At 36.7% G+C, this 24,881-nt stretch overlaps 3 protein-coding genes across 3 annotated transcripts; 2 read left to right on the forward strand and 1 right to left on the reverse strand.

Annotated features, from left to right (window-relative positions):
- The first annotated feature begins 439 nt into the window (after positions 1 to 439).
- On the forward strand, positions 440 to 12,601 carry LOC137953911 (uncharacterized). Its single transcript, XM_068801460.1, has 18 exons — positions 440 to 609; positions 1,219 to 1,281; positions 2,171 to 2,264; positions 2,402 to 2,510; positions 2,605 to 2,643; positions 2,752 to 2,835; positions 3,842 to 3,903; positions 5,303 to 5,405; positions 5,565 to 5,714; positions 5,853 to 5,921; positions 6,047 to 6,103; positions 6,750 to 7,010; positions 9,451 to 9,534; positions 9,628 to 9,738; positions 10,628 to 10,698; positions 11,111 to 11,314; positions 11,545 to 11,638; positions 12,061 to 12,601. Exons 2-18 carry the CDS (start codon positions 1,221 to 1,223, stop codon positions 12,379 to 12,381), a joined length of 1,974 nt encoding a protein of 657 aa, XP_068657561.1. The 5' UTR covers positions 440 to 609; positions 1,219 to 1,220; the 3' UTR covers positions 12,382 to 12,601.
- Positions 12,602 to 12,803: 202 nt separating this feature from the next.
- Positions 12,804 to 16,304, forward strand: LOC137953912 (F-box protein At3g12350-like). Its single transcript, XM_068801461.1, has 2 exons — positions 12,804 to 13,986; positions 15,664 to 16,304. The coding sequence occupies exons 1-2, from the start codon at positions 13,090 to 13,092 to the stop codon at positions 16,141 to 16,143; spliced, it is 1,377 nt and encodes a 458-aa protein (XP_068657562.1). The 5' UTR covers positions 12,804 to 13,089; the 3' UTR covers positions 16,144 to 16,304.
- A 13-nt stretch (positions 16,305 to 16,317) lies between these two features.
- Positions 16,318 to 18,182, reverse strand: LOC137953913 (LIM domain-containing protein WLIM1-like). The gene is made up of 5 exons (XM_068801462.1): positions 17,812 to 18,182; positions 17,449 to 17,545; positions 17,319 to 17,362; positions 17,027 to 17,101; positions 16,318 to 16,759 (listed from the first exon to the last, which is right to left on the reverse strand). The coding sequence occupies exons 1-5, from the start codon at positions 17,944 to 17,946 to the stop codon at positions 16,547 to 16,549; spliced, it is 564 nt and encodes a 187-aa protein (XP_068657563.1). The 5' UTR covers positions 17,947 to 18,182; the 3' UTR covers positions 16,318 to 16,546.
- Between the last annotated feature and the right edge of the window lie 6,699 nt (positions 18,183 to 24,881).

Raw genomic sequence — 24,881 nt, forward strand, 5'->3', positions numbered from 1 at the left:
TCCAAACAAGAAAAAATAAACCTCATTTTTTTTTCTATTTTTAATTTTTTTAATTTTTAATTTTAATTTTATTTTCTAGGGGTTCCAAACATACCCTTAAATAATTTTACTAGGTTTTGTGTATATAATAAATATTTTTAATATTTTTATGATTTTATAGATTTTAAGTACTTTTTATTATCTATTTAATCTATCCTTTGATAAATAAGTAAATCGGCCCGTAGGTGGACCAAGCAAGCAACCGAACCGGCGAGTTGTAATTGTAAAGCTGCGAGCAGATTTCTTGAAGTCGGACGGAACCGAACCATGCGCTGGCTAACCGTCAAAGCGAACTCTCGTAGGCGTTAATTCTCTGTATATCTTTGTCGAATTTGTTCAAAGGAAATATAAATAATTGAATGTAGCATGGTCTTTTTGGCCCCCTTGCTGGCATCGTCGCGGGAGAGAGAATAGCGAAGCGACAGCCCCTACTTGGCGCCATGGCTCTCTCGCCTATAAATTCTCTCGCTTCGCTCGCTCTTTCCGCGGTTTCTTCCAACAACCGAAATGGAGATCTCTCTTTCTTCTGCTAGCTCTTTTACTCTCGAACGTCGTCGAATTTTCTCTCAGGTTGCTTTATGTTTCTTCTCTTTTCCCCTGTGATTCGATGTATCTAGATAGTGTAAGTCATTATCAATGTCCTTCAGCTTCTTTTTTTCTTCTTTGTCATTTCAAATTTGGTTTTTTTGAATTCGATGTTTATTTGTTTACTTTTCATCCGCCTTCTCCGTAAATTCTAGCATATATTTATTTCTTTTCAGAATCCAAAATTCTAATGAAAAGGGTCTTCTGGCCTTCGATTTTTTTGTATTCGGTACGCTTTTGGTATGGACTTCGTGTGGTTATTGTTGATGAATCTGAAGACTGATTTTGTAAATCTGACTTTTTGAAAACCCTGTCAACCTTACTGAATGATATGTTCGAGCAGTCTCGAATTGTTATTGGCCTTACCAAAATTTCTTTATACATGTTTAAAGTTTAGAACTAGGATATTTCTATATTAGTACCCAGATGAGGATAACTCGATCCAGTCCTTGCACTTAATTGGAAAATGTGTTTTATTTCAGTTTCAAACTTTTGTTCATTTTATTGTATCATAAGTTAAAAAGAACTTGTGGAATTCAGACTTTGTACATCGGATTTCTGGAGTGTGCTGAGTTATCTGTTTCTATGCTCCAGGGATGGATGCGAAAGTAAATGAACATGAGCTACTGAACAATCGTATTGAACAGCTTGAACGTGGTACAGTGACTTTTTCCCTTGTGTGCAGTGATCCTGTTTGTTTTGTTTGCATTATTAATTATGCGTCATTCAATATGATTTCTTTTAAGTGGCAAGAGTATTTGATCTCTCTTTTTCCCACCATAAGGCAATGATGGTAGCTATTAGCGTAGGCTAACTTGAAAACGACTGAAAGGAATCCCAGTTTAGCTATATTTGATGTGTTTTGAACATGCTTATGTGCACTTATGCCACATCCATAAGAATGGCTCTTCAATGTGGGTTGGTGTATTGGTTAGAAATCGAGGAACACCAACCCGACAGTGGAAATGTCAAATGGTAGAGGACAAAGTAGGAACTATATTTGTTAGCTGAGCTCAACGTACTTGGTGCAAGGCTCTGTTGTTGATGATAATATATTCTCATGCAAACCTATTGATGTACAAGCCTTTTGTTGTTCTCATGAGTGGCTTGCGCTAAAACCTCGAGATTGTTTAGGTCAAGGTATTCCAATGTCTCTCTCAATACAGCTGACCCATCTCACATGCCACTTATTGACCCATTTATGGCACTGGAAGATGAGTTGAGAGTGGTTTGGTATTGTTATCAGCTTGGTTGTTGTCCTTTTGAACTATGTTATGTGCAAGGATCTTCTACCTAGTTCCACATACTTTTCTTGGTTGCCACTTGTCAGTGGCTTGCTGGACTAGTTAGTAATTCACGAGGCATGTTCCCTACATGTGATTGAGAACAAGGGCAAGTTTCTATATAACTTAGGAAATGTAATATTTTTGGACCTTGGTTTATGTGGTTTTGGATTGTGATCAATAATTTGAGTTGTTTAGTAAGTCATAGCAAATAAATAGTTGAAGACCAAGAGTGTCCTACAACTAAAGTTGTTCTTTTGTAGAGCGAGATGAACTTCGAAAAGATATAGAGCAATTGTGTCTACAGCAAGCTGGCCCTAGTTATCTGGCTGTGGCTACTCGAATGCATTTTCAGAGGTTTGTCATTGACATATGAAATGATTCTTCTCTCTCTCTCTCTGGTAGCTGCAAGAAAAGGAGTTTATTTCCTCTTTTGAAAATTTCTCCAATTCGACCAAGGAATTTTTCTTCATAGTAAAATTAAACCCTACCAGGACGGCTGGTTTGGAGCAGGAAATTGAGAACTTACAGAAGAAGGTGGTTGCTTGCACTCGAGATAACCACAATCTTCAAGAGGAGCTTTCAGAGGTTTATCGTATCAAAGTGAGACAAAGTTTTGTATTCTTGTTGTTAGCTGTCAGGAGTTGATGGCAACACTTCTATTGTTTCATAAACTGATTAGTAATTATAATTTTAGGGTCATCTAGCAGATTTGCATAATTCAGAGGTCTCAAAGGTAGCATCATTAGCCTTTGTTCTTTTCCTAATTGATTTTATTTTCTATTTTTTTATTAGCACCTTGCTTGTCACATGTAGTTTCTTATTTTCAGTTTGATTTTTGCAGAATGTGGAGGCAGAGAAGCAGCTAAAATTTTTTCAGGGTTGTGTAGCTTCTGCTTTTTCTGAGAGGGACAAATCACTAATGGAGGTTTGGCTTGTAACTTTACCACTGACTTCAGTATCTAGGAGTTTGGAAACCGTTCTGACCAAATGGAATTAGTCAAAGATGACTGACACCCATCACTGAGGAAAAACACATTTTTTGTGTATTTAACTCAGTTAAATAAAATTATCGTAGGTTTTGGTTGTATGATTTCATCAAAACTAGTCCCGGATCCATCCCAAAATAACTAGCCCCGTAGGAAGCCTATTGGTCAGCCATATAAATCAACAATATTTTTAACACTTTTCACTGGGGGACTATTCCTACTAACCCTCCTCATGTCTCTATACATACATATGACGGGCCTGAAACGTGGACAACACAGATGGAGTAGTGCATACTGGCCCCAGGTCCAGGCAGCTGTCCTGCTCTGATATAATGTTAATATTGAGCTCCATTTCATCCCAAAATGACTAGCCACTTCGGAGACATATTGTGCAGCCTTGTAAACCAACAACATTTCTGAACACTTTTCATTGTGGGACTATTCCCACTAACACTACTCAAACAGTATTTTTCATTTCTTAAACTGAAAAGCAGCCTTCCATTTTCTGATTCCTTTTTTTTTTTATTTAAATTTTCTTTCTTTCTCCTTGCAGATGTCACTAGTTTTTTCAACTAGATAAAATTACAGACTTTGGTAGTTTAATTTTTGTTCTCTAAAGACATGCACAGGAATGTTGTTTGTTGCTTGTATAAACTTTGAAGCTTGCTAGACTAAAAGTATTTTGTGCCATGCCTTACAGTTTATTGTCTTGCCAAGTCAAGAATAGGGAAAGCCAGCATGAACTTGTGTTATTTCATATCCCTTTTCTGAATCTTGTTTTTAGCGTTGTGACTTTGGAGGCTTGCTCATCTTTTGTGGCAAGCTTCTTGTTTATCAGCCTGCTCTAGACTGGCAATCATCTTGTTTGGGTTTTCCTTTGTTACTATTTACAGGGGCCAAGGTAATTCCTGGCATATTTTGATGAGAATGTTTGAAATCTTTTAGGCAGAGAAGGCTAAGGAACGGGAGGAGGCCATGGCTTGTAAAGTAGAGGATCTGCAAAATAGGTAGTTATTCAAATCCTGATTTTGTTATACTAGTTCACGTGTGGTTGAGTAACAAGTAAACTACTAGCCATCAGCATTGAGAGATCTAACTGCTCATGTCGTCAATCATGTTTTGTGACCTTGTCAAGTAGTCTCAAATTTTTGGGCTCTCTATCAGGGTCAGGTGTCAGATTGGACTGAACTCCTCAACCTGCATGTTAAAGGCAAACTTGGTGTTTTCCCATATGGAGTCTTCCGCTAGTTTGGTCTTGTTTACATGTGCAATAAGCTATTACTATAAAATTCATGTGAGAGACATAATTCTGTTTAATGCCTTAACATGATTAATACCATTCAAATTGTATTTTCAAGAGTGTTTTCAAAAATAAAAAAGATGTTCTCGAGAATAATCTTTAATTTTACTCTAATTATTCAATCATGGTTCAAATCTAAGAAAGAATTTACAAAAAACAAAATGAAAAGTTCTGAAAAAATCTTAAAATCTAATTGAATATCACTTTTTTTGAGCATCTAATTGAATATCACTTAATGTAAATATCTGAGCAATAAGCGAGTTTTTTTTTGAAAAAGCAATTAGTGAGTTTTTTTTTTTTGAAAAAACAATAAGTGATATTTTCAGTGATAAAAAATAACAGAACATTTAATATGGCTTCTATGGATGGGAAATTGTTTATGTGGTCCTGTGAATGCCTAGATCCATGGAAAAAATTTAAGAATCCACTCAACTGGGAAATTCTATCTCTCTCTTACTCTCCCTCCTTTCTTCCTTCTCATTTCTTTCTCTCTCTAGGTTTTCTAGTTCATATAAGGCAAAAGGCAATCTAGAAAACCCTACCCCACACAGAAATAAAATTTTACCCCCTGCTCAGATAATAAGTGTAAAACTAACCCAATTACAACTTCATTCCAATTACACTGTGTTGCCTGACATATACAAGACAAAACCAACAGCTATATCCCTGCATTTTTATTTATTTTTTTTTTGTGGGGGAGGGGGAGGGGGGAGGAGGGACTGTCCCTGTTTCCTATCTTGTGCCACAAAGGTTTTACCTTTCTTATTTGGTGTAATTTCTTTATCTTGTATTCATCTAGAGTAATTATAAACAACACTGTAAAGAAATAAACTGGAAAATCATCTTCTTACTCTGTTTGACCCAGAGTATTAGTTGTAGAGAAATATTTTCTTCAGCACTATTTCATTTTTTATTTCTTCATGCATTACCAATTACTCTAATAAGATGAGATGAACTCTCCTATTTATTATTCTACTCCCTTACAAATACTAATTTATCTTCAGAGTGAAAGCTATATAAACATTTTTGTTACTTGGTATTCTTATTTTATCTTCATTCTGTTTTCTGGTGAATTTTCTGACCTTCATACTGTATTTATTTGATAGAATCGAGGAGCTTACCAGAGAGTGTACTGGAGGAAGCAAACTTAACACTGATCTACAAATTGAAGTGACTAAATTAAGAGAACAAAACGATCTTTTTGGGAAGGTAAAAATCAGATCTCTTCTCTCTCTTTCTCTTTGAGAAACAATTTGTTGGTTGGCATCTCCTGTGCTTTGGCTGCCACAAAGTGAAATTTTTCTGAAGTGAAATTAGGATCAGTATGGTAGTTTTCTCTTATTCATTGATGTTTTTGTCTTTGTTCAGGTTATTGACAAATTCTATGAGATAAGGCAAACTTCTCTTAGGTCTCTAGGAGATACAGATAGACATGATAAATGTCAGTGCCTTTTGCATGATCCTTATGAGTTGTGGTGCTTTGACGATCATGGTGAAACTTCCACCTCTAAATACATTGTAAGTTCTACATGGTTGATATATTTATTTGAGCATTTAGTTATTTTTAATTTGTACTAAAAAGAAGTTTGTTTAAACTTCACATGTGTGTTAGTACTTGCTTGACAGCCTGAATTCTTTTTCTTCTTTCCAAATCAGGCATCTTTGGAGATTGAAGTGGAAAGATCTAGGATATCCATAAACAGTCTTCAAAACAAGTTACGGGTGGTATGTATCTTTATCATGGTGCTCGTTAATCATGATTATACTTGGTTGTAGTTGTGCTGTTTCCTTGTTATAACAAACTGAAGTATTTAAAAAAAACAAAACTGAAGTGTATTTGTGTTGTGTAGGGTTTGGAAATTGAGGAGTACTTAAGGAAAAGGATATCTGCATTGCAAGAACGACATGTAAGACTTTATGCCTCTGGAACAATTTGAATACTTCTTTTTGGCTAATGTTTGAAAATAGTTAGAGGTTTTTTACAGCTACCCTTGTATAGAGTAGCATATTTACAAAACATAATCTCCTGGAAAATTGCAATTCATGACCCCTTAAAAATAACCAACCGAAGACCTTGTTAACCCTTAACTTAAACTGGGACTTGGGAAAAGACAAAAGTACTTTTCTATATTAGGCATAGGGGGAATTTGGGCTGATATATAATAGAAGGCCCATTTATCTGACATTGACCATCTTAAAGGGTCTATCAGTGAAATAGCAAGTTTATACTAGAGCAATGGGGTCCCCTGCAAGATGAATTCGTCCTGCATTGAAATATCAGACCTACGTCATGAGGGAGAAGCTATTGCTACATTACGAAAAGATTGTGATAAGGCTACAGCAAGATTGTGATGTTCTTAACTTTTCTACAGTGTGTAACTAGCTACTTTACATTGGGTTGTGTAATTGTGCTTTTTTGCTTACTTTCTGCAATGATTAGTTCTTGACCAATGCCCTTAATCTTGACCTAAAACCAAAAGATGAGTTGAGCCTGCTTCGTTGGATATAACAAAGCTAACATTGTTGGTCTCTTGTTTATCCTGTCAACTGCAGATTAACTCAGTGGACATGGTTAGAAATGGTTTGTCGATGCTGCACAATTTTCACATGCAACACAAACAGGAAGTCATCAGTTTGCTGGAACAGGAAAAGAATCAGATTGGATTGTTGGTCAGTGAGATATGCGAGTTGCTGATGCAAATTAAAATAGTTCCGCATAACGTGGAGGCTCTTCGAAGAGTTAAGAAGTGTGAAGATGTAGAATGCAGAGATGTACATGTGAATACTATCATTGATCCCGTTGAGGCAACTGAGGTCTGTTTTGCTATTGTTCATGTAAAAAATTCTTGTATTATTTATTGAAGTTTTGGTTAACAATTTTCTTTCTTTTAACTGCCTACATAACATTGTAAATAACGCTGTTCTTTGTATGCCCTTTGGTGATCTTGCTAGTTATTATATATGCTTCTTTTTTCTTTCTTTTCTTGTTTTTGATGTAGACCTTGTGTGACTGAGTGCTCAAAAATGTCTGTCTGATCCATTTCTCGGTGCTCTTATGTGTTTCTTCACTTTTGAAAAAATAAAAAACAGAAAATTATTATATGCTTCTTTTGTAATTCTGTTGGAAAGCTTTGCAGCCTTATGGTTCCTGCAAGACTGGGAGTTCGCCTTCTAATATTTTGCATTGCTATTATCCTAGTTAATTCATCAGTTCCCTTTTTCTTGCCTTCATATATGCGTGGAAGTTTCTTAGTGAAAGGCAACTTATTCAAGCATTCTTCCTTCACTGGAAGGGTGAGAAATGCTCAAGAGAGAGAATATACCATTTGAGAATCCTTTGTTGCAAATTTAAGCTTGAGTATCTAAACAATCTGAACTAGGTTCAGTAAAATAAACTTTATCTACCTAGTGTTCCTGGATTTATGAGGCTGCTGCTTGTTTTTGTTAAACCGACCATCGGTGCTGCTATCAAAATTAAGTTTGTTGATGGACTTGGACCTTTAGCTCAATGGTCACATGGGGATTTCTAGTTTGAAGTCTTAGGTTCAAATCTCACTACGGATAAGGGGTGTGTGTGTGAGATCAACATCGCGCCCCCCGCCCCCTCAATAAAAAAAAAAAAAAACTGCACCATAAGAGTTTCTGTGGAGAAAAGGATCTAGTGTTTCCATCTGCACCTGGACACCATTCTAATTTTTCAAGGCATACCTCCAAATTGAAGATGAGAACTGTTAGGTCCTTCAAGGATAAACCTAGAGGAGGAGAGAGAGGGGGGGGGGGGGGGGGGAGGGGAGGGGAGGAGATGAATAGGTTTATTCAATTTTAAAGGCTAATTTACTTAAAAAATAATTCAATTGATAAACACTGCAATCCAATCAATCAAACAGCAATACCAAAAGAATTTATAGTGGTTTATTATTTTATCTCATATTGCTAATCCACTTCTAAGAGACTTTTGACCTCAGAGTTAAAAAATCCACTAAGTGAATGGGTTGGTTGGTGAACTTGAGATTGATTAGAAATGCGTTTCATAGTCAAAGTGCAATTAGTTTGGCTGAATATCCGGTGCATCATGCAAGAATGAAGCACATCGATATGAGATATTGTAAACTCAAAGAATTCATCTTTGAGGGGGAAATCATGTTAGCGAAGATCTCTATTGGTGATAATGCATCAGACATGATGACTAAACTAGTGTCAGCTAGTAAGTTCAACCATTGCTTGGACTTCATTACTATTCAATCATGTTAATAGGAGAAGAAGTTGGGGAGAGGGGGTAAAAAATGGAGAGAGGAGTTTTGTGAAGGACAGGATACAAGACAAGGTGGAGAATGTTGTGTCTATTTAAAACGAGGGTGGGATGTGTCTTTCATCCCATCCCCACCATTAAGTGGTAGGACCCACCGATTAATGGGAAAACCAAAGGAGAAAGAGACCTAGGGTCTCCTCATGTTTTTGTTTTCTTGATAGTAGAGAGAGTTGAGGGCTTCTCTTCTATGCAACGCTGCCACCACCGAGTTCCTTCTCTTCTTTGAGTGCCACCATTCAGCCTCTCAAGGAGCTCAGTTATGTATATGTCAATGCGGGGAAAAACATGGAAGTGAGGGTTTGAGGAAGTGAGGAAGAGAAGAAGAAGAAAAGGAGCGAGGAAGAAGTCAAGGAAGAAAAGAAATAGGAGAAAGAGGGAATATTTGGTTTTACGATACTCTTTCATATGGAGGTTCTTTAGTATGCTAATTCTTGATTCTTCCTTATTGGTGCTTGTACTGATTTCTCCAATATAGCAAAATTTCTCTTCACTCTCCCCGTGGAAGTAGGCATGATTTGCAGAACCATGTAACTTCCATGCCTTTTTGTGTAGTTGTGTATTTTGCTTTACTTTACAAATTTCCTTGTTAGCTTATCTTATTCGTGTTGCAAATTATCATACTTGTGGTTGTGTGTGATCTTGGGAGGGGTGAAGTATCCCAACGATGTTTATCATGCATTTCTCTTCATTTAGTACAAGCTCTGCTTGTCTGTAAAGCCCGATTGCTTGATCAGCACTCCTATGTAGCTGTCATTTGTTCCCTTCTGTCTCTAACATGAATCAGTTTTTCTCTGCAACATCTTGATGCTATGCTTACTGGAAATGTAGTCAAAAGTGTATCACAATTGAAGTTCCAATCCTTCTAAACCCAATTAACTGTTTTTCTTTGTTTCAGTTCTAAAATGTCATATGATATTTGACATAAAATGTTTTTTGTTGCTATAGGGCAGTGAATTATCCTCTTCAAAGATTTTGGTAAGTGAAACAACTGAGACCGCAGATGCCCTTTCACAGGCATTACAAGAGAAGGTTGTTTTAAACCTCCACCTTTTTTTCTTTCCCATAGAAACATGAAAAATTTGAGCTGATATTTTCACCTATTGCTTTTTAATTCCCAATCAGGTTGCTGCACTGTTGCTTCTCTCACAGCAGGAAGAAAGACATTTATTAGAGAGAGAAGTGAACATAGCCGTTCAGAGAAAGATGGATGAACTACAAAGGAATTTACTTCAGGCAACTCTTTTCTATCTTTTTTTTTTTTTCTCATTGGCTTGTTGACTTGATTCCTATCAAATTTTTGGTGTGGGTTGCATGTGTTTTTGCTGCTGATTTTTGTAACTTTGGCACTCTTTCATGACATTATGATTACAGATTTGGGAGGCTATGGCTTTAGAAGGTTTTGTTGTTCTTGAAATTTTAATTTGAATAGGGCACTGGACAGGAATAGAATTTTGAGAGTTTGTCACTTTTGGTTTTAAGTTGTACAGTAAGATTAGGCTGGTCATCTATTGAAACTGTCTCATACACTATGGGGATGGTGATAAGAGATATATTTTACATCCCAGACGGGCTATAATTGGAGATACCTTTGAGTTGGTTTGAACTATTGATTTATTTAATTGGAAGTAACCAATTAGGTTTACAAAGAAACCTAGAAATCGATCACTTTTGAGTACCTCTACGGGATAGACCTCAACAGAAAACTAAAGAGCAACGGCAGCAAGTGATTGAATTCAGTAGTTCTTCATATCAAATTATTGACTCTCGATTGGTAATATGGAGAAGACAAAATTGTTTGAAGCACGGACAGAACTGGAAGTGCCTCTTGTTTCAAAGAGAGGGGGACTGGTTATTCACACTTCATTTGATGGTGAGAGGTGAATTGAAAGCTAAAACTCTTTCTTGGACATAAAAAGTTAATTCATACTTGATTATGAGCATAAACCTAATTTTCATGAAAGCCTGGGATTATGTCGGAAAGGTTCGTGCTTTTCTGGAAACAAGTTACAATCTATTCTTGAACATCTTTATGCATTGATAATGGATACGAAATCCCACCTGTTTTATTTGCCTGTTTGAGGTTAAATTTGTTATTGATTGGTTTCTAATTGTACTTGCATAGGTTACAAATGAAAAGGTGAAGGCCCTCATGGAGTTGGCACAAGTTCGAAACGAATATCAGCAATTACAAGGGTATGACTTTTGACTCCATCTAAATATCTTCTTCTTCAACCTCATAAATTCTGTGTTTACTTCACTTGATAAAAGCGTCCATCTTGGCGAGATAATTACATTCTTTTCCTACTGAGAAATCAAGGAGAAACAGTAGAAGAATTTGAGAGATAAGAGGATCAGAACAACAAAGAAAGAATATTCTTGCAAAAAGAAAGAAATAAGAAAAAAAGAAATAGAGAAATTCAATAAAGATGAGAAAAGACATAAAGAGTTGATCAAGTTTAAGAGATATCCGTAGTTTTTACTCGTCTTGTCCAAAAGTGCTAATATTCAAGTAATGTTGTTTCTTGGTCTTGGTGGAAAGGATTCCAGGTTGGAAACTTCATTTCATTATCATAAGAGGTTAAAATTAACCTGAATACTCCTGCAGAAGCGTTGGCCAGGGGGTGAAATTGGAGAAGTCTTTTATAAATTATGGTGAGAAGGGAATCGCTCCTGGAGAGAAGTTAAAAGGTTTGCTGAAAAGAACGTACCTGAGACATTGGATGGGACGTGTAAATCTTCATGGAGATGAGTCCAGCATATACAATGAAGAGAGCAGCAAAAAGCAAAATTCTTCTGTGGACTTTGCAAGGTATGAAAGCATGAGATTTGAAGGATAAATAATTAGCCTTATTTTCATATCCTAAACTGCCTGAACTATTTTCTCTTGTACCTAAGCTGTTAAAAAGAACCCCAGATTGATTGCATCATGGGTTCTAGATTCCTCTTGACAAGTGACATGGAAGACTGTAATCTGTCTGATAGCAAATTTTGCCAATACATGATTCTGCAAAATCAGATACTCAACGTCTCTTGTTGCAGGTTGAAGGTCGAAAACGCTACACTTCAAGAAAGCATGTCATGTGTAGGGCATCTTACTTCATCAATCCACAGGCTTAGACTCTTGCTGCTAAAGGTTATTGTTTCACAATTTTCTTGAGTTACATTTAAGATGGTTTTGCCTTTTTTTTTTTTCTTTTTTTTCAAAAGATATTTTAATTTGTAAAATGGTCAATATATATATATATATATATATATATTACACACACGGCTGATTCAATACGAAAAACTATTTAATGCGAAATGGCTCTCTCAGCCGTCTGATCATGATCGGACGGCTGAGATAACGTTTCGCATGTTTCGCACCAAATGGTTTTTCTTATAATAATAATATATATAAAGTCTTTTGAATAGAATACCTTGTGAAGTTAAGGTTGCTTTTGCTAACACTACCTACCTATTCATTTTGATGTTCTCATCGATTGTAACCTAATAATTATTTCCCGGTCTTCCCCTGAACCAGATGAGAGCATTTCTAACCTGGAATTTCATTTGCAGGTCAAAGAGGCTTTAACTTCATCATCTTCAACTGGTACAGTAACAGATTTACTGGATAATGTTGTTAGTGAGGCAAAGCTTCTAAGAACAGCCCTTGGTAGCTCACTTCCTGTCAGCTGCTCAGCCGAGACTGAGCTTGGACCACAAGATGGAGATCTCAAGGACCCACCTGATAATTTAGAGGATGCTGCTGGAGAGAAACTAGACACTGTTTCAGCTGCAGGGTTTGAGATGGTGGAACTTCTGATCTTGGCTGCGGAGCTTGAGAAAGTCATCATCAGGGAGAGGAGTCTTAACGCAGATCCATCTGGATGTTATTAGATGCGTACAAGTTCCAATTTCAAGCATGGAGTCCAACCAAATACAGATTGTCCTTACTGCTAACGGGATCATTTTGTAAGACAGTAACTTCAAAATTATAAATTAGGTCATCAAGTAAGTTGTCCATAATTTAGGTCATGATGCAAGACCATTCATCGCTTGTCAAGCATGGAAGGAAGAACAGACTGGAATGTCCATCTTTTTTCCTGACCACCTTGAAGCCCTAAGATTACTAAATTCATATAGTTGTTTTCTTCAAAATTTAAACAGATCAAGGGCCGTAGGAGAGAAAAACAATCCAAGTTTGATTCCGAGACATTCTTCAATTTATTTCTTAGGTTTAAACTACTTGGATGCCTGAACTCACATATCTAAGGAATAGGGAATAATCCTTAATACCCAATTCATTACTGTTTAAAACTCTTCTGGGCTTTTTGTCCTTTGGGTCGGAGAAGATAAAGATCTGTATTCTAACCCATGCCGGGACCGACTTTTACTGGTCGGGTCAGGTTTCGGTCCGCACCGGTTCCTTGGGTCTGTTGACACGTCTTCTCTGTTCCTCAGAGGTGGCGATGTCACCTGAATAGGTCAGTGGAGAGATTTTCTCAATCGAATCATTCCGGAGGATCAACTGTCTTAAGGTATTTGCAATTTCTTTTCTGCTGTCTCGTTGTTGAAGTGCAAATTGTGATATATCCGGTTGACAATATGGCGATTTTGGATGATAAGGAGCAGAATCGGCAAGCCCTAGTTTCCGACTCTGAATCTCCTCCGTTTCCCTTCGTTGATTTTCCCGAAGATGTCCAGCTTTGTGTACTGTCATTTCTTTCTTCTTCTGATATTTCTGCTTTCTCCTCTACCTCCAAGCGTTTCAACTCATTCTGCCGAAATGACGGCAAGCTGTGGTTCTTCCTATGCGATCGTCTCTGGGGCCATAAGACCCAGATCAGAAAATGGGGCAACGGGAAAGCCTCGTTTAAATCTCTCTACCGGACGTTAATCAAGTGGGAGAATTTAATCGGTTTCTGGCGCCGTATTGGTCATGAGCCACCGCTCGTCTTCTTCGAATGGGGTCCTTCATTCATAACTGGGTCTCGCATCTCCCCGTCGAAAACCGGTGGGTACCAAATTTTCAAGACGCCATTTCTCTGGATGGGTTTGTCTACTGAAGGGGAGCCACTTAGTTATCTTGATCCGGACAAGGGATTTGATTTTGCTAAAACGGAGGGTGAATTAGGCCTGGTTGAGGCTGATTTGGTGCAGGTGCGCGTCAACTTCATCGGTAGAAATCATTTTGTTGTAGAGGGCAACCTAAGTTTTGAAAGTAGTCAAATGGGGTCTAGGAGAAGTGAGGAGGATTTGGGAACCCTGGATGAGATCATGGGTGTGGATACTTTGTCGCCAGGAAGTCCCCCTGATGTTTTGACTTCTGAGATTTACCAGTATTTTGCTAATCTGACAAGTCCAGGCGCAGAGAGAGCTTCTAGGAGGCAGAGAAAGAAAGAGAGGGAAAAAAATGGTCGTCGGAAATTTGAAATCGACCATTATGTGAAGATTGTTAATTCTTCGCTCACTTCATCACGACCTTTGCAGGGATTGTGGAAGGTAAACTTCTTTCCTATGATTAGTTTCTTAATTGTGAATTTCGTCGTCTACATCTCTCCGGCTGTTTGGTCTTTCGGTTTTATTTCTTTCTGTCAGATGAAGAAAAATTGATGACACTCTATTTAGAAATGATTTTATATTTAACTGTCTCTATGTAGAAGATGGAGAATCTGTGAGTTCAACCATGGACAGGGTTTTCACAGTCTGATATTTATTTACAGATTAGATGACAAATTGGCTTTCTAAGAGAAAAGGAGCTTCACAAGCAATCGACTGTGTCATCCTGTTTCTTACAATATCTATTTTAGAAGACATCCGTTAAAGTACAACGAGGGACACTTTTGTATTGCATACCAGAGGCTGGTTGATAATATTCACTTGCATGCATATCTTTCTCACATTTTTTGTTATATTCACTCATCATGTGTAATTTTATGGAGAATGTCTTCATGCATATCCTCACCTTATGCTTTGTAGATAACCTTCTTGTAGGGTTGTATGATTTGCAGCGAAGAGGTAACTTCACTTAAATATTAGCTCTGAGTAATGCGTTTGGTTTAAATTGGGCCTCTTGCCCAATGATCACATTAGGGGTGAGGGTGTTCTAGCATGAGGTCTTCGGTTCAAGTCTCACCTGGGTCATGTGGTGTAGCCTCTGTGTGTGATCAACATTCCAAAAAAAATGCATTAGGTTCTCTCAAACTTTTCAGCAAAGAGGAACAAGTAGCTATGGAGCAAGGTTGAGGTTTGTTTGTGTGTTTCATGTTTTGAGGGCATTCGAGTGGGTTCAGTGAGCCCAAGCCATGCCGATGTTGAATTGACTGGAGTGACTGACTCCTGGCAGGTTTTGGTTGTCGGACAGCTATGAGTAAGAATGCTGATCCTTGTCTTAGAATTTTGGGTGTGATTCAGGTCAATTTTTGTAGGTGAGATCGAGGAATGTCAACTCTGATGTACAGGTAGTCTTTGTTTTGTGGAATGTACTTGCATAACAGTTGAGGAGGTTATTATAATGCTGACTTATAATGGTTACGTTTTCCATTGTGAGAAGAGAGGATATTGTGAACGGATTTGCCTGTGGATGTAGTTCCTTTGACCGACTGGATCTCTTCATATGTTCTAAGAAATGTCCCTTTCCTACAACATAGGTTGGATATGGTTTCTCTTTGCCTAGGGATTATCTGACTCTCATGGGGTATTGCACTTCCATGTTTCCCGTTCTCTATATTCTAGCAGCAGCATATGTTGCACTTTTTTAGCAAAACTATATAAGGTAGGAATACTTCAGCACCTACTTGCAATTGATCAAATAAAAGCAAAGGGAAAACAAGTAAAGGTTAGTCAGACAACAGCCAATTTCTATTTATTCTGTAATGTTTGATACGATGTTGAACCTTCTTGAAAACAACAATCTCTACTTATCTATCATTGTTCTATTCTACATATCTAGTTCCCGAGATCCTTCCTCCCATTTTTTCATGAGTACTTCAAAGAATCTGTTTCTTATCTGCTGTTTTATTTTTATATGAAGCTTGATCAAATGGTTGGTTGCTTTCAATTGTTGATAACTTGCTATAATGGATGTCTTTGACCTCTCATCTTGTGACTGGGGATTGTTTTTACTCGTATGCATTTGTTTTTACTTGTTCATTTGATCCTGTGGCTTTCTTCCATCAGGGGATCAGTGACGATCTGAATTTGAATTTTTATCTCTTGGGATATGATGACATTGGGGGAATAGTTTGCCGAAAAATGGGTGCCTCATCAGAACCACTCTGTGGTTTTTCACCAGTTTTCTGGACACCAAACCCGATATTTCTCGAATCCCCATTTTCTAAGGAAGAAGAAGATTTATATGAGGAACGGGTTCACATTCGACCACAACCAGCTGATGAGACTTATGGATATTCTCTTGTTCAAGAGAACGAAGTAGTTTCACGAATTCTCTATATCAATTCAAGTTATGATCTGGTTATTCCTGATTTGACCAGTTCTCCCAATCCTCGACAGGTAGAGGGCAGGATTTGGCAGTATAAAGATGGGACTTTTGGTTATGGGTTTCTCAGGGACAATTTTATTGTAGACCTAAAGCATATAGCTTTGCATGGGCGTCTTCTTGATGCAGTAGAACAGCTTAGTAATGGACCAAGAGTCTAAGTCATCATTTGTACATAATGTGTAGTTTTATATGCCTTCTACTCTGTTTGGTGCAGTAACTTACAACTGATCATCGTTCAATTTTGTGCCATTTCTCAGTTCACATATGTTCTCTTCTCATCCATATATGAAAGTTCTATGATCTCATAACAGTTTTTGTTTCTTATATGGAAGTTTTATGATCTCATAACAGTTTCTGTTTCTTATATGGAAGTTCTATGATCTCATAACAGTTTCTGTTTCTTACATGGAAGTTCTATAATCTCATAACAGAACTCAAGAACGAAATTAACAAATCCACAAACTTGATGCCAACATCTCAAACACTTTCAAATCTCACAATGTGAACGCCATTTGCGAAGAAAAACCTGTGAGGAGGCTCAAAACAGTAAGGAAAACAATTTTATGCTGCTGCAACTCCACTTGCCACTTTGATTGCCTCTTCCTTCTCTGTCTCTAGTTGGCTGTAGTTGCCCTTTTCCTTGAAGAGCTGGGTGTGGTGATGCTTACAGTAGAGTCTCCCTTCATGTGCAATATAGTTGGATGGGCTGATTGTGCATCCTCCATGTGTGCATTTGAAACAGGATTTGTGATATGCAGAACCATCGACCGCTACCTAAAGCGAAAAATTGCATCGGTTAAGCATCTATGCAGTTTTCTTTTTTATTCCAGTTTTTTTTTAAATTTTCCAAGGGGCTGAAGTTCAGATTTCTTAACAATCAGTTACTGGTTTTATTATTGTCTTCCAAATGACAAAACTGAGCTCTGGTTTTTTGGTGGATTTGGAATGGGTTGAAGGGGTCAATTTAGTGATTCTTGTATGAAGTAATTGTAGATCCAATGTTGCTAATTCAAGAAAAGAAAGCTAATTGATGAAGGTTACCTTTTCAATTGGATAGACAGTCTTCTTGCAACCCACACATTTATCTTTTGTTCCAGCAAACAATGAAACCTTGGCCTGTCAATGAAACCATGACAAATATGATTATAACCATTCAGAATGTCAGTCAGGAAAGGGTTTTTTTTTTTTTTGAAACTGAAAGATGTTTATCATACTGAAAATCGGAATTCTTCTCTGGCAGCCATTTTAAACTAAATAGGGATTTCAAGATTTTTTTTTTCTTTTTGAGGGAGTTGCACACTGGGATCTTATGGCTATAGATTAAAAAAGTTACCTCATTGTCGACATGTTTTACTTCTTTCTCAATTTTTGGGGTTCCTGAAGAAGGGTTCAAAGAGAGTTATGATGATAATGTGATAAAAAAACTCCGGATCTGATGTTGGGATTTAAGCCTCTGCAATTACCTTCAAAACTCTTGTCAAGACTGCCGGTTCTCTTGAAGAGTTGATCAAAGTGAGGTCTGCAGTACAGAACACCCTCAAAAGAATTGTAGTTCCCAAGCTGCGAGGATAAACCAGAAAGCAAAAAAAATTCGTTAGCCATAACAATTGTTTCCAAGCAAAGATGGAGATGGTAGCAAAAGTAGCAGAAAACAGAAAAAGAACTGCACCAATCAGTAGCTTCAACCTGAATCTCTCATGGCAACCTAAGTAATATGGAGCCATGATCATCAAGATGTGGTACGCAGCAGGTCTTGATCTAACATTACTGATATGGAGCCATGAATGCCTAGCAAATCCATGTGTCATTGAAAGAAGGCACTTTACCTTGAGAGTGCCATTGCAGTGGTGGCACCTAAAGCAGGCCTTGTGGTAGATCCGGTTATCAGCAGTGAGCTTGTCGACAAGATAAACGGTCTTGTCGCAAGCCTTGCATTTCTGGGTTGTTCCAGCAAAAGCCATGGCTTCCAGAGGAACCCACCACCTGACGCTCAAGCTCTAGCTCTGGGTCTCCTTCTCTGATGCTTTCCCGTCGCAACACCTTCAAGAAAAACTGCACAAGGCCGGGTGAAAGGAAAGAGAAAAAGGGCGAGCAGTTGCAGAGAATTGCGGGATGGAAAGGCCAAAAAAGAGGTGGCAGCGGCTAGTGGCAATAATGCTGTTCGAATTCACGGCTATGAACGGTCGTCACAAAATCAATGGCTTTTTTAAGGTGGGTCAGAAAGCAACGGCCGTAAGCTTCAGAATTAATTACAGGGGACCAAGTCCTTCATGGCAGATTTTTCTTACTTCTGTTAAAAACTCGCAGACAAGAACATCGAATGCGGATTTTTGAATTCTAAAAAACCCAATCTGGGAAAGTGATTCTTGAACTTTCTCAGGGGCCCAAAGACCCATTTTGCAGAGATCTATCATTATTTATCTGGACAAAAAAATCTTCTTACAGGGACTGATCCGCAAAACACAACAAGATCAAACCATTTTCTGTTGCTTTAACTACCCACCAAACTCCGTTTGCTTGTAAAGATAGTCTCCATTTCCCCTTTCAAGATGGAAATAGCTTAAAAAACGGTTTACTTTCTACCGAACGAGTGATTGCATGATTATCTGCCAGCAATATCCATTGACGCGAAGCTGGTCTTATCTGTCCCATTTCATGGCTTTCTTGCTTACCATCACATCCTCCTTTTGCTATACTCCTATAGATCTATCTTCTTTTACTAATAGGTGCCCATGATGCAGCTATGTGTGTTGATTCTACCCATGTTTAAGAGTCATAATGTCCATTTCATCTCGGGGATGGATTGCTAATATCCAATTCCTGATAGAAAGTGAATCTCTTTCAAAGACAGTAGAAGTAGTTCGACAATGAGGTACACAACTACACCAACTTTATTATATTGGATTTATTAGTGTCATTTAAGATCTATAAGTGATTATTTTTTCAATAATTTTGAAAGAGATTTGTTTTTGGAATATCAAGAATAAAACCAAAACTTTTAGATGGAAAAAAACTTTATTAGATGATCGACGAAAATGAAATATTGTTAATAACTTGAGAGTTGTTTTATGTAATTGTGAATGAAATTCTTGTTAATAACTCAAAAGACCATGAATAAGGAAGATCGGACACTAAACACCAATATGAAAAGGATGATTATTTGTGTCTTAGAATGATTTTGAGTGCTCCTAACAACAATTTATATGATATCTATTCAGTTGCCAAAATTGTGAGAGGGTTATGGGTAACCTTATAAATAAAATATGGGCAAGAAACTAAATCGAAAATCGAAACATTAGTTTTTCATTGGAGAGTATTTCACCTACGTGATGGGAGAGGGAAAACCAATTATCAATTAAACACATGAGATTAAAAAAATATTGATAAGATCATCGCTAAAGTATTATACTAGATGATAGAATTCAAGCATCCACTCTCACTAAAAAATTTCCATTGTCATGATTAGATTTTGAACTCAAGATGAAACATAAAAGAGAAATTTACTTGTTACATGAAATGTTAGTTTTAATCTAGATTAAAAAGAACAGATAGAAACAACACACATAAGAGTTTGAATGATGGTTTAGAAGTTAGTGGGAAGGCTCATTTGATATGTTTGTGGTAAATCGGGCCATTTTGCCAAGTAGTGTAGATACAAAAAAGGTAAGGTCAAGGGGCAAAGTGATAATGTGACTCTTCAGGTGAACATGTTAATCAAGACTAACTAGACCCAACAACAACTTAGTTACAATTGGCTTAAAGTGAAACTTGACATATAATCTAACTGATTCATAGACTGAGACATAAGTAACTATCCATATTTATTCTTCCTACTAGGAGGTTTAAAGGGAGAATTATGTCAATGAACAATTCCAACACAAGGTTCAAATCTATTGGTCTATTACGATGCCTTAGCTGCGTACATCTCCGCACTTCTACTTGACACCTATCATAATGATAAACGACTCGTCTTGTCGTGACCTTATCTTAGATTCTAAATACTTCTGTCACTCCATTCCTATAGGGGTAGAGAACTCGTTGTTATCTCGGTTGTACTACCAAGGGCTATGGGGAAGTCAAAATAGGAGAGCACTAATCTTGGTGTGGGTTTACTACTTAGATGCTTTAAGAGTCATAACGTACCGCTTTAATGGGTGAACAACCCAAACCTTGGAACATAATACAACCCCATGTGGAGAAAGAGCCAACATTGAGGTGCCAAACCTTCCCGTTGATGTGAACTCTTGGATTCAATCCTTTCACACTATATATGGCTATTGACAGACTTACCTCTAAGGTCTAGGCCAATTGGATGCAAATGAATTTTAAAAAAGAAACATAATCCTTATGGATTAAAAAATGCAAAAATAGATTGGTTGCTAAATATTTTAGTCCAAGAGAAATGATTGACCTTTTCGAACACTTATTCTCCAGTTATTAGGATAACTATAGTTCAAGTGCTTATTGAATTGGTTGCATATAAATTTGAAATTTATCAAATGGATGTGAAAACCATCTTCCTTAATGGCGTGTCAGAGAAAGAAATTTATATAGAGCAACGTTTTGTAATTTCTGGCCAAGAGAAAAAAGTATGTGAGTTAGTCAAATCTTTGTATAGATTAAAACAAGCTCATATGTAGTGACATGAAAAAAAAATTGATAGGGAGAAACTTAATGACTTAGGGGTTTGTCATAAAACATTCCCATGATGGATAAGATGGTTTACCATTTTGAACAATCATATCGGGCCATCAGTAATTTGAATGATTAGATGAAGCTAAAGTCTGTTGTATCTTAGGGAAGGATCACCAACATCTTGTGCACTATTGGAGGCAAATATTTTTCAAAAATTATGAATATATGCCTTCAGCGTATTGAAGTATTATTTATTTTGTGTGGTGCGATAAAAAGGCACACATAGGTACTGACTTTATTATATTAGATTCATCATTCTATAGCTTGTCAAAGTTTGCAGTATGTATGCATTGTATTGTATGTGCCCTCTCTCTCGACCAGATCACTCTTCCCCATATAAGAGGAATTATTTTAAAGTGAAAGATAAGTAACCTTTTTAATCTTATATCTATGCAAAAAGATCTTAAATGGTAAAATTACAGATAAATTAGTTATTTTAACCTTGTAACCACTTCTTCGGTCGTGTGTTTTCTCGTAAAAAAATTTAGATCATGACAGAGCTAAGTGACTTTTTTTGGTAATTAGTGTTTTGTCATTTGATAGTAACTTAAGAACTTGTTTTGATTAACAAATTGGTTGCAACTAATTCACTTGACACATTATAAGTCAACATTATAAGTCACTAATGATTTGATGGCGGGACTCATGACCAAATTGTTTAAAGTTTAAACTAATGGAGTCACTTGGAGGAGATAGTATTCTTCTCTCTTTAATGGAACAAGGGCCCCTCTCTGCCATTATTTCTTCCTAGCATGGACAATGATGTGTCATGAATCCTTTGCTCTTCTCTATAGCCATCCCTTCACTGAAGAGCTGATCCTGCTCGTCCTCAGTTCACAAATGGAAGAAAATGTGATAGCAATAGGAAAAAGTTAGGAGAGAAAATCTCCTCTCTCCCAAGGACAAGTTAATGAAGAGAAAATTAGAGTTGAAACTTGGCCTAAGTCTTCTATTTAACCAGAACTTGACCTTGATGAGAATCTCTCTCAACCATAGTGTTCTAAGCCCCCTAATCCCTCACACACGATTTTAAGAATTAGTGTTACCGCCAAAGCTCTAAAGGAACTCAATTTTGAAGGTTTTTCTTCTTGAGGAATGTACATTTTGAGCTTCTATTTTAAAATCTTTGTGTACTTAGCATCTGTTATGCTAAAGGCATTGAGTTTATAGCATCTCTTATACTAGAGACATTGAGTTTTTAGCATCTCTTACGTTAGAGGCATTGATTTTATACTTTGAATCATATTGAGCTATTTTATGTGCTTTCCCCTTGATTTGAAAAAAAACATTTTGTGATTTACCTTGAGCTTATATTCTCAAACCAAGTCATTAAGGACTATATGAACAAGTGATTATATTGAGTAGGTACTTAGGATTGGTGCACCTATTTGTTTGCGCCTTGATTGTAAAATCTATGTAGTGAGAGGCATTTGTATTGTGATGAAGAGTAAGCAAGTAACCATTGCAAATTGCGTCAAGCCTTGGGAAGGCAAGACTATCCTCACCTCAAGCTGATTGAGTGAAGCAGTGCATGGTTGAAGAGGAAAGATTGTGAGGCCTTTCTACTATAGTGTGCCATAAGTCTTGGTATAGATGCTATTATATTCATTCTTCCTTTGATTATAATGTTTCTTTTTTATCTATTTTTTTTTTCTCTACACGATTGGAAACATTCTACACCTTGACTCTTTCAATGCATTGATGTGGAGCAAGTTTAGAAAATATTTATGATTGATCCACTGCCCAAGCATCTAAGCTGTAGAAATGGCCAGGTGGGGAAACATGTGAGAACTCAAGCAAAGACATTTCTCTCGTGTCTGTGGAGCAAGTCCTTATAGTAGATGCATGTGTCAACCACTTTTATTGTATTATTTTATTTTGTGCTAAACATTTAAATTTTCTATATTTATATAATCTTATTAATATTTTGTGTTATATTTAGGGGCTTAACTCAATGTTTTTTATGCTTTCTCTCCTATCATGAAAAAGATAAAAGTGGAGAAACCTACAAAAAAATGAATATCCATGAAAAAATTAGAGGAGATAACTCTAAAAATTGACAAATATTTTTATATTTTATATTGTTACTGGATCTTGCATTCGTCTATTTTAGTTTTCTTCGATACTTAAGAAAATGAAAACTATAAGTGATTCTTAATTGTAGATTATGTTTATTTAATTGGTTATTTTTATGCACCTTTTGCTTTTATAGGAATAATTGATTATTTAATGACCATAAAATATTTAATTATTGGCAGTAACAAAAATTATTTTTCTATAATAAACTACATGTTTCTTTTCCTTCTTCCCGTGTATCAGATAGCTACACTAGTACCTTTCTATCTATAAAATCAAAAGAATGGGGATTTGAGAGTTTTTCAAAGTTTGCTGAGATGGGAGCCTCTCCTCTCTCGCCTTCATCACCCTAGAGAGAAAAAAAAGTCCCCCTATGGAAAGCATGAGAGAGTTAATAGAGGAATTTTGGATATAGACAGTTTAAAAATGTTAATTTCTAGGGCCAATACATTAACACGAGAGATCTCAAGGAAAGGAGAGAAAAGAGGATGTCTAACTTGTGGAAGAGGGGAGAGAAGAAACCAAGGGAGAGAAAGAAGAAGAAAAGGGGAAAGAGGTGTAAAGACGAATTTGAGCCAAGAGGGAGGTGCTTGAATGCTCTACCCCATGACTTTAGACTGTATTTATAGTTGTGTGAAGATGTTTATAATTACTACAATGCCCTTAGAACTACATGCTTCAAAAAAGAAAAAGATATAAGAGGACACACACTAGGTTGCATAATTACAATTTTATGTCACATTTATGAAAGTTTTCCTTATTTACTAGCTATGCCACACCTACACACGTGGGTGTCTTTTAACAAAAAAAAAAAAAAAAAGAGAATAAATCAACATAAGTAATTATGTTTGTAGAATAGGTAGAAACTAGGAATGCCATGATGGAATGCAAAGATTTTTGGAAATGATGGAGAATTTGAGCTTATTCTCTTGTGAATAAAATTGAGAAACGTAGGCAAACATGCACACCATAAATAAGCCAATATTTTTTATTCTTAATGTTTTCCTAGTAATCACTGTCCAAGAACCCTTATTGGGAGAAAATTTTCATTAATAAACTCTATAAGTGAAATTACAAAAAAGATTCCAACTCTCAAATGTAATGCCCGAATACATTATCCCAATCTCTTCCAAAGAGATTCAGTACAAGTAGATTTCAGCTGTAGTGGGCAAATCCCATCTAGACTTAAAGACTCTAGAAAAACTTATTTTAAGAAAGTGAAAATACTAAAATTAAAAGGAAAACTTACACCTTTGAAGAGAGAGCCACTCCTAGAGTGTCTTCAAGTTTCCAACCCTTTAGGCACAAATGAAAATAATTTAGGAGCCTTGGAGGAACTAAGGATGCCAAGAAAAATGCAAGAGTTTAAACGATTTGGCTAAAAAGCTGAGTTTTCTCTTGTAAAAGGAAGATTTTGGAAATGTGCACTTAAATTTTTTTCTTGAGTGAGCAAGTATGCCCGTAAATGTTTAATATCAAGGATGGATTTGGGTCCCTATTTTAAAGTTTTCTAGTGAAACTAGCTATTTTAGACCATTGTGTAAAAAATTACTCTGAAGGTTGATCAATCAACCCTTTTTATTGATCGATCTATCTGCCCACAATGACTATATTTTTAGCCTTTTAATTGATCATGCCATCGATCAAGGTTATTTTTTGTGTTTTTGTACTATATTGATCAATCAAGCTTTATATGAGTTGATCGATCAAGCTTATCAACATATAGGTTGATCGATCTTGCTTTATTACTTTTGCTTGCAGTATTCTATATGATTGATCATGCATATAGAGGTTGCCTTATGTTTTATAAACCTGCCTATTAGCATATTAGATGATTGATCATGCCTATAGAGGTTGGTTGATCAAACTCTAACCCCGGAAATCCTCATTGATTTCAGCAATGTGAGACTAAAGGAAAAGGAACAAGAAAAAAAACACATGCATTTAGTCCAACCGGTGCTCTAGAACCTATTACTTCAAGCATATATCACAATGTTCTGACCAATTGAACTACTTATTTTTAAAAACCTTTGACAGGACCTCAATGTAACCAGCTGGTCGAAATAGTTATGAGTCGTGTCCCTCCACCCATTTACTACGAAGTTCTTTGTATCATCGTCAGCTA

This window comes from Aristolochia californica, unplaced genomic scaffold (genome assembly GCF_029961685.1).
Source record: "Aristolochia californica isolate CCGP_79_NKW_82.1479 unplaced genomic scaffold, dmAriCali1.0.hap1 SCAF_16, whole genome shotgun sequence".
Taxonomy (NCBI): Eukaryota; Viridiplantae; Streptophyta; class Magnoliopsida; order Piperales; family Aristolochiaceae; genus Aristolochia; species Aristolochia californica.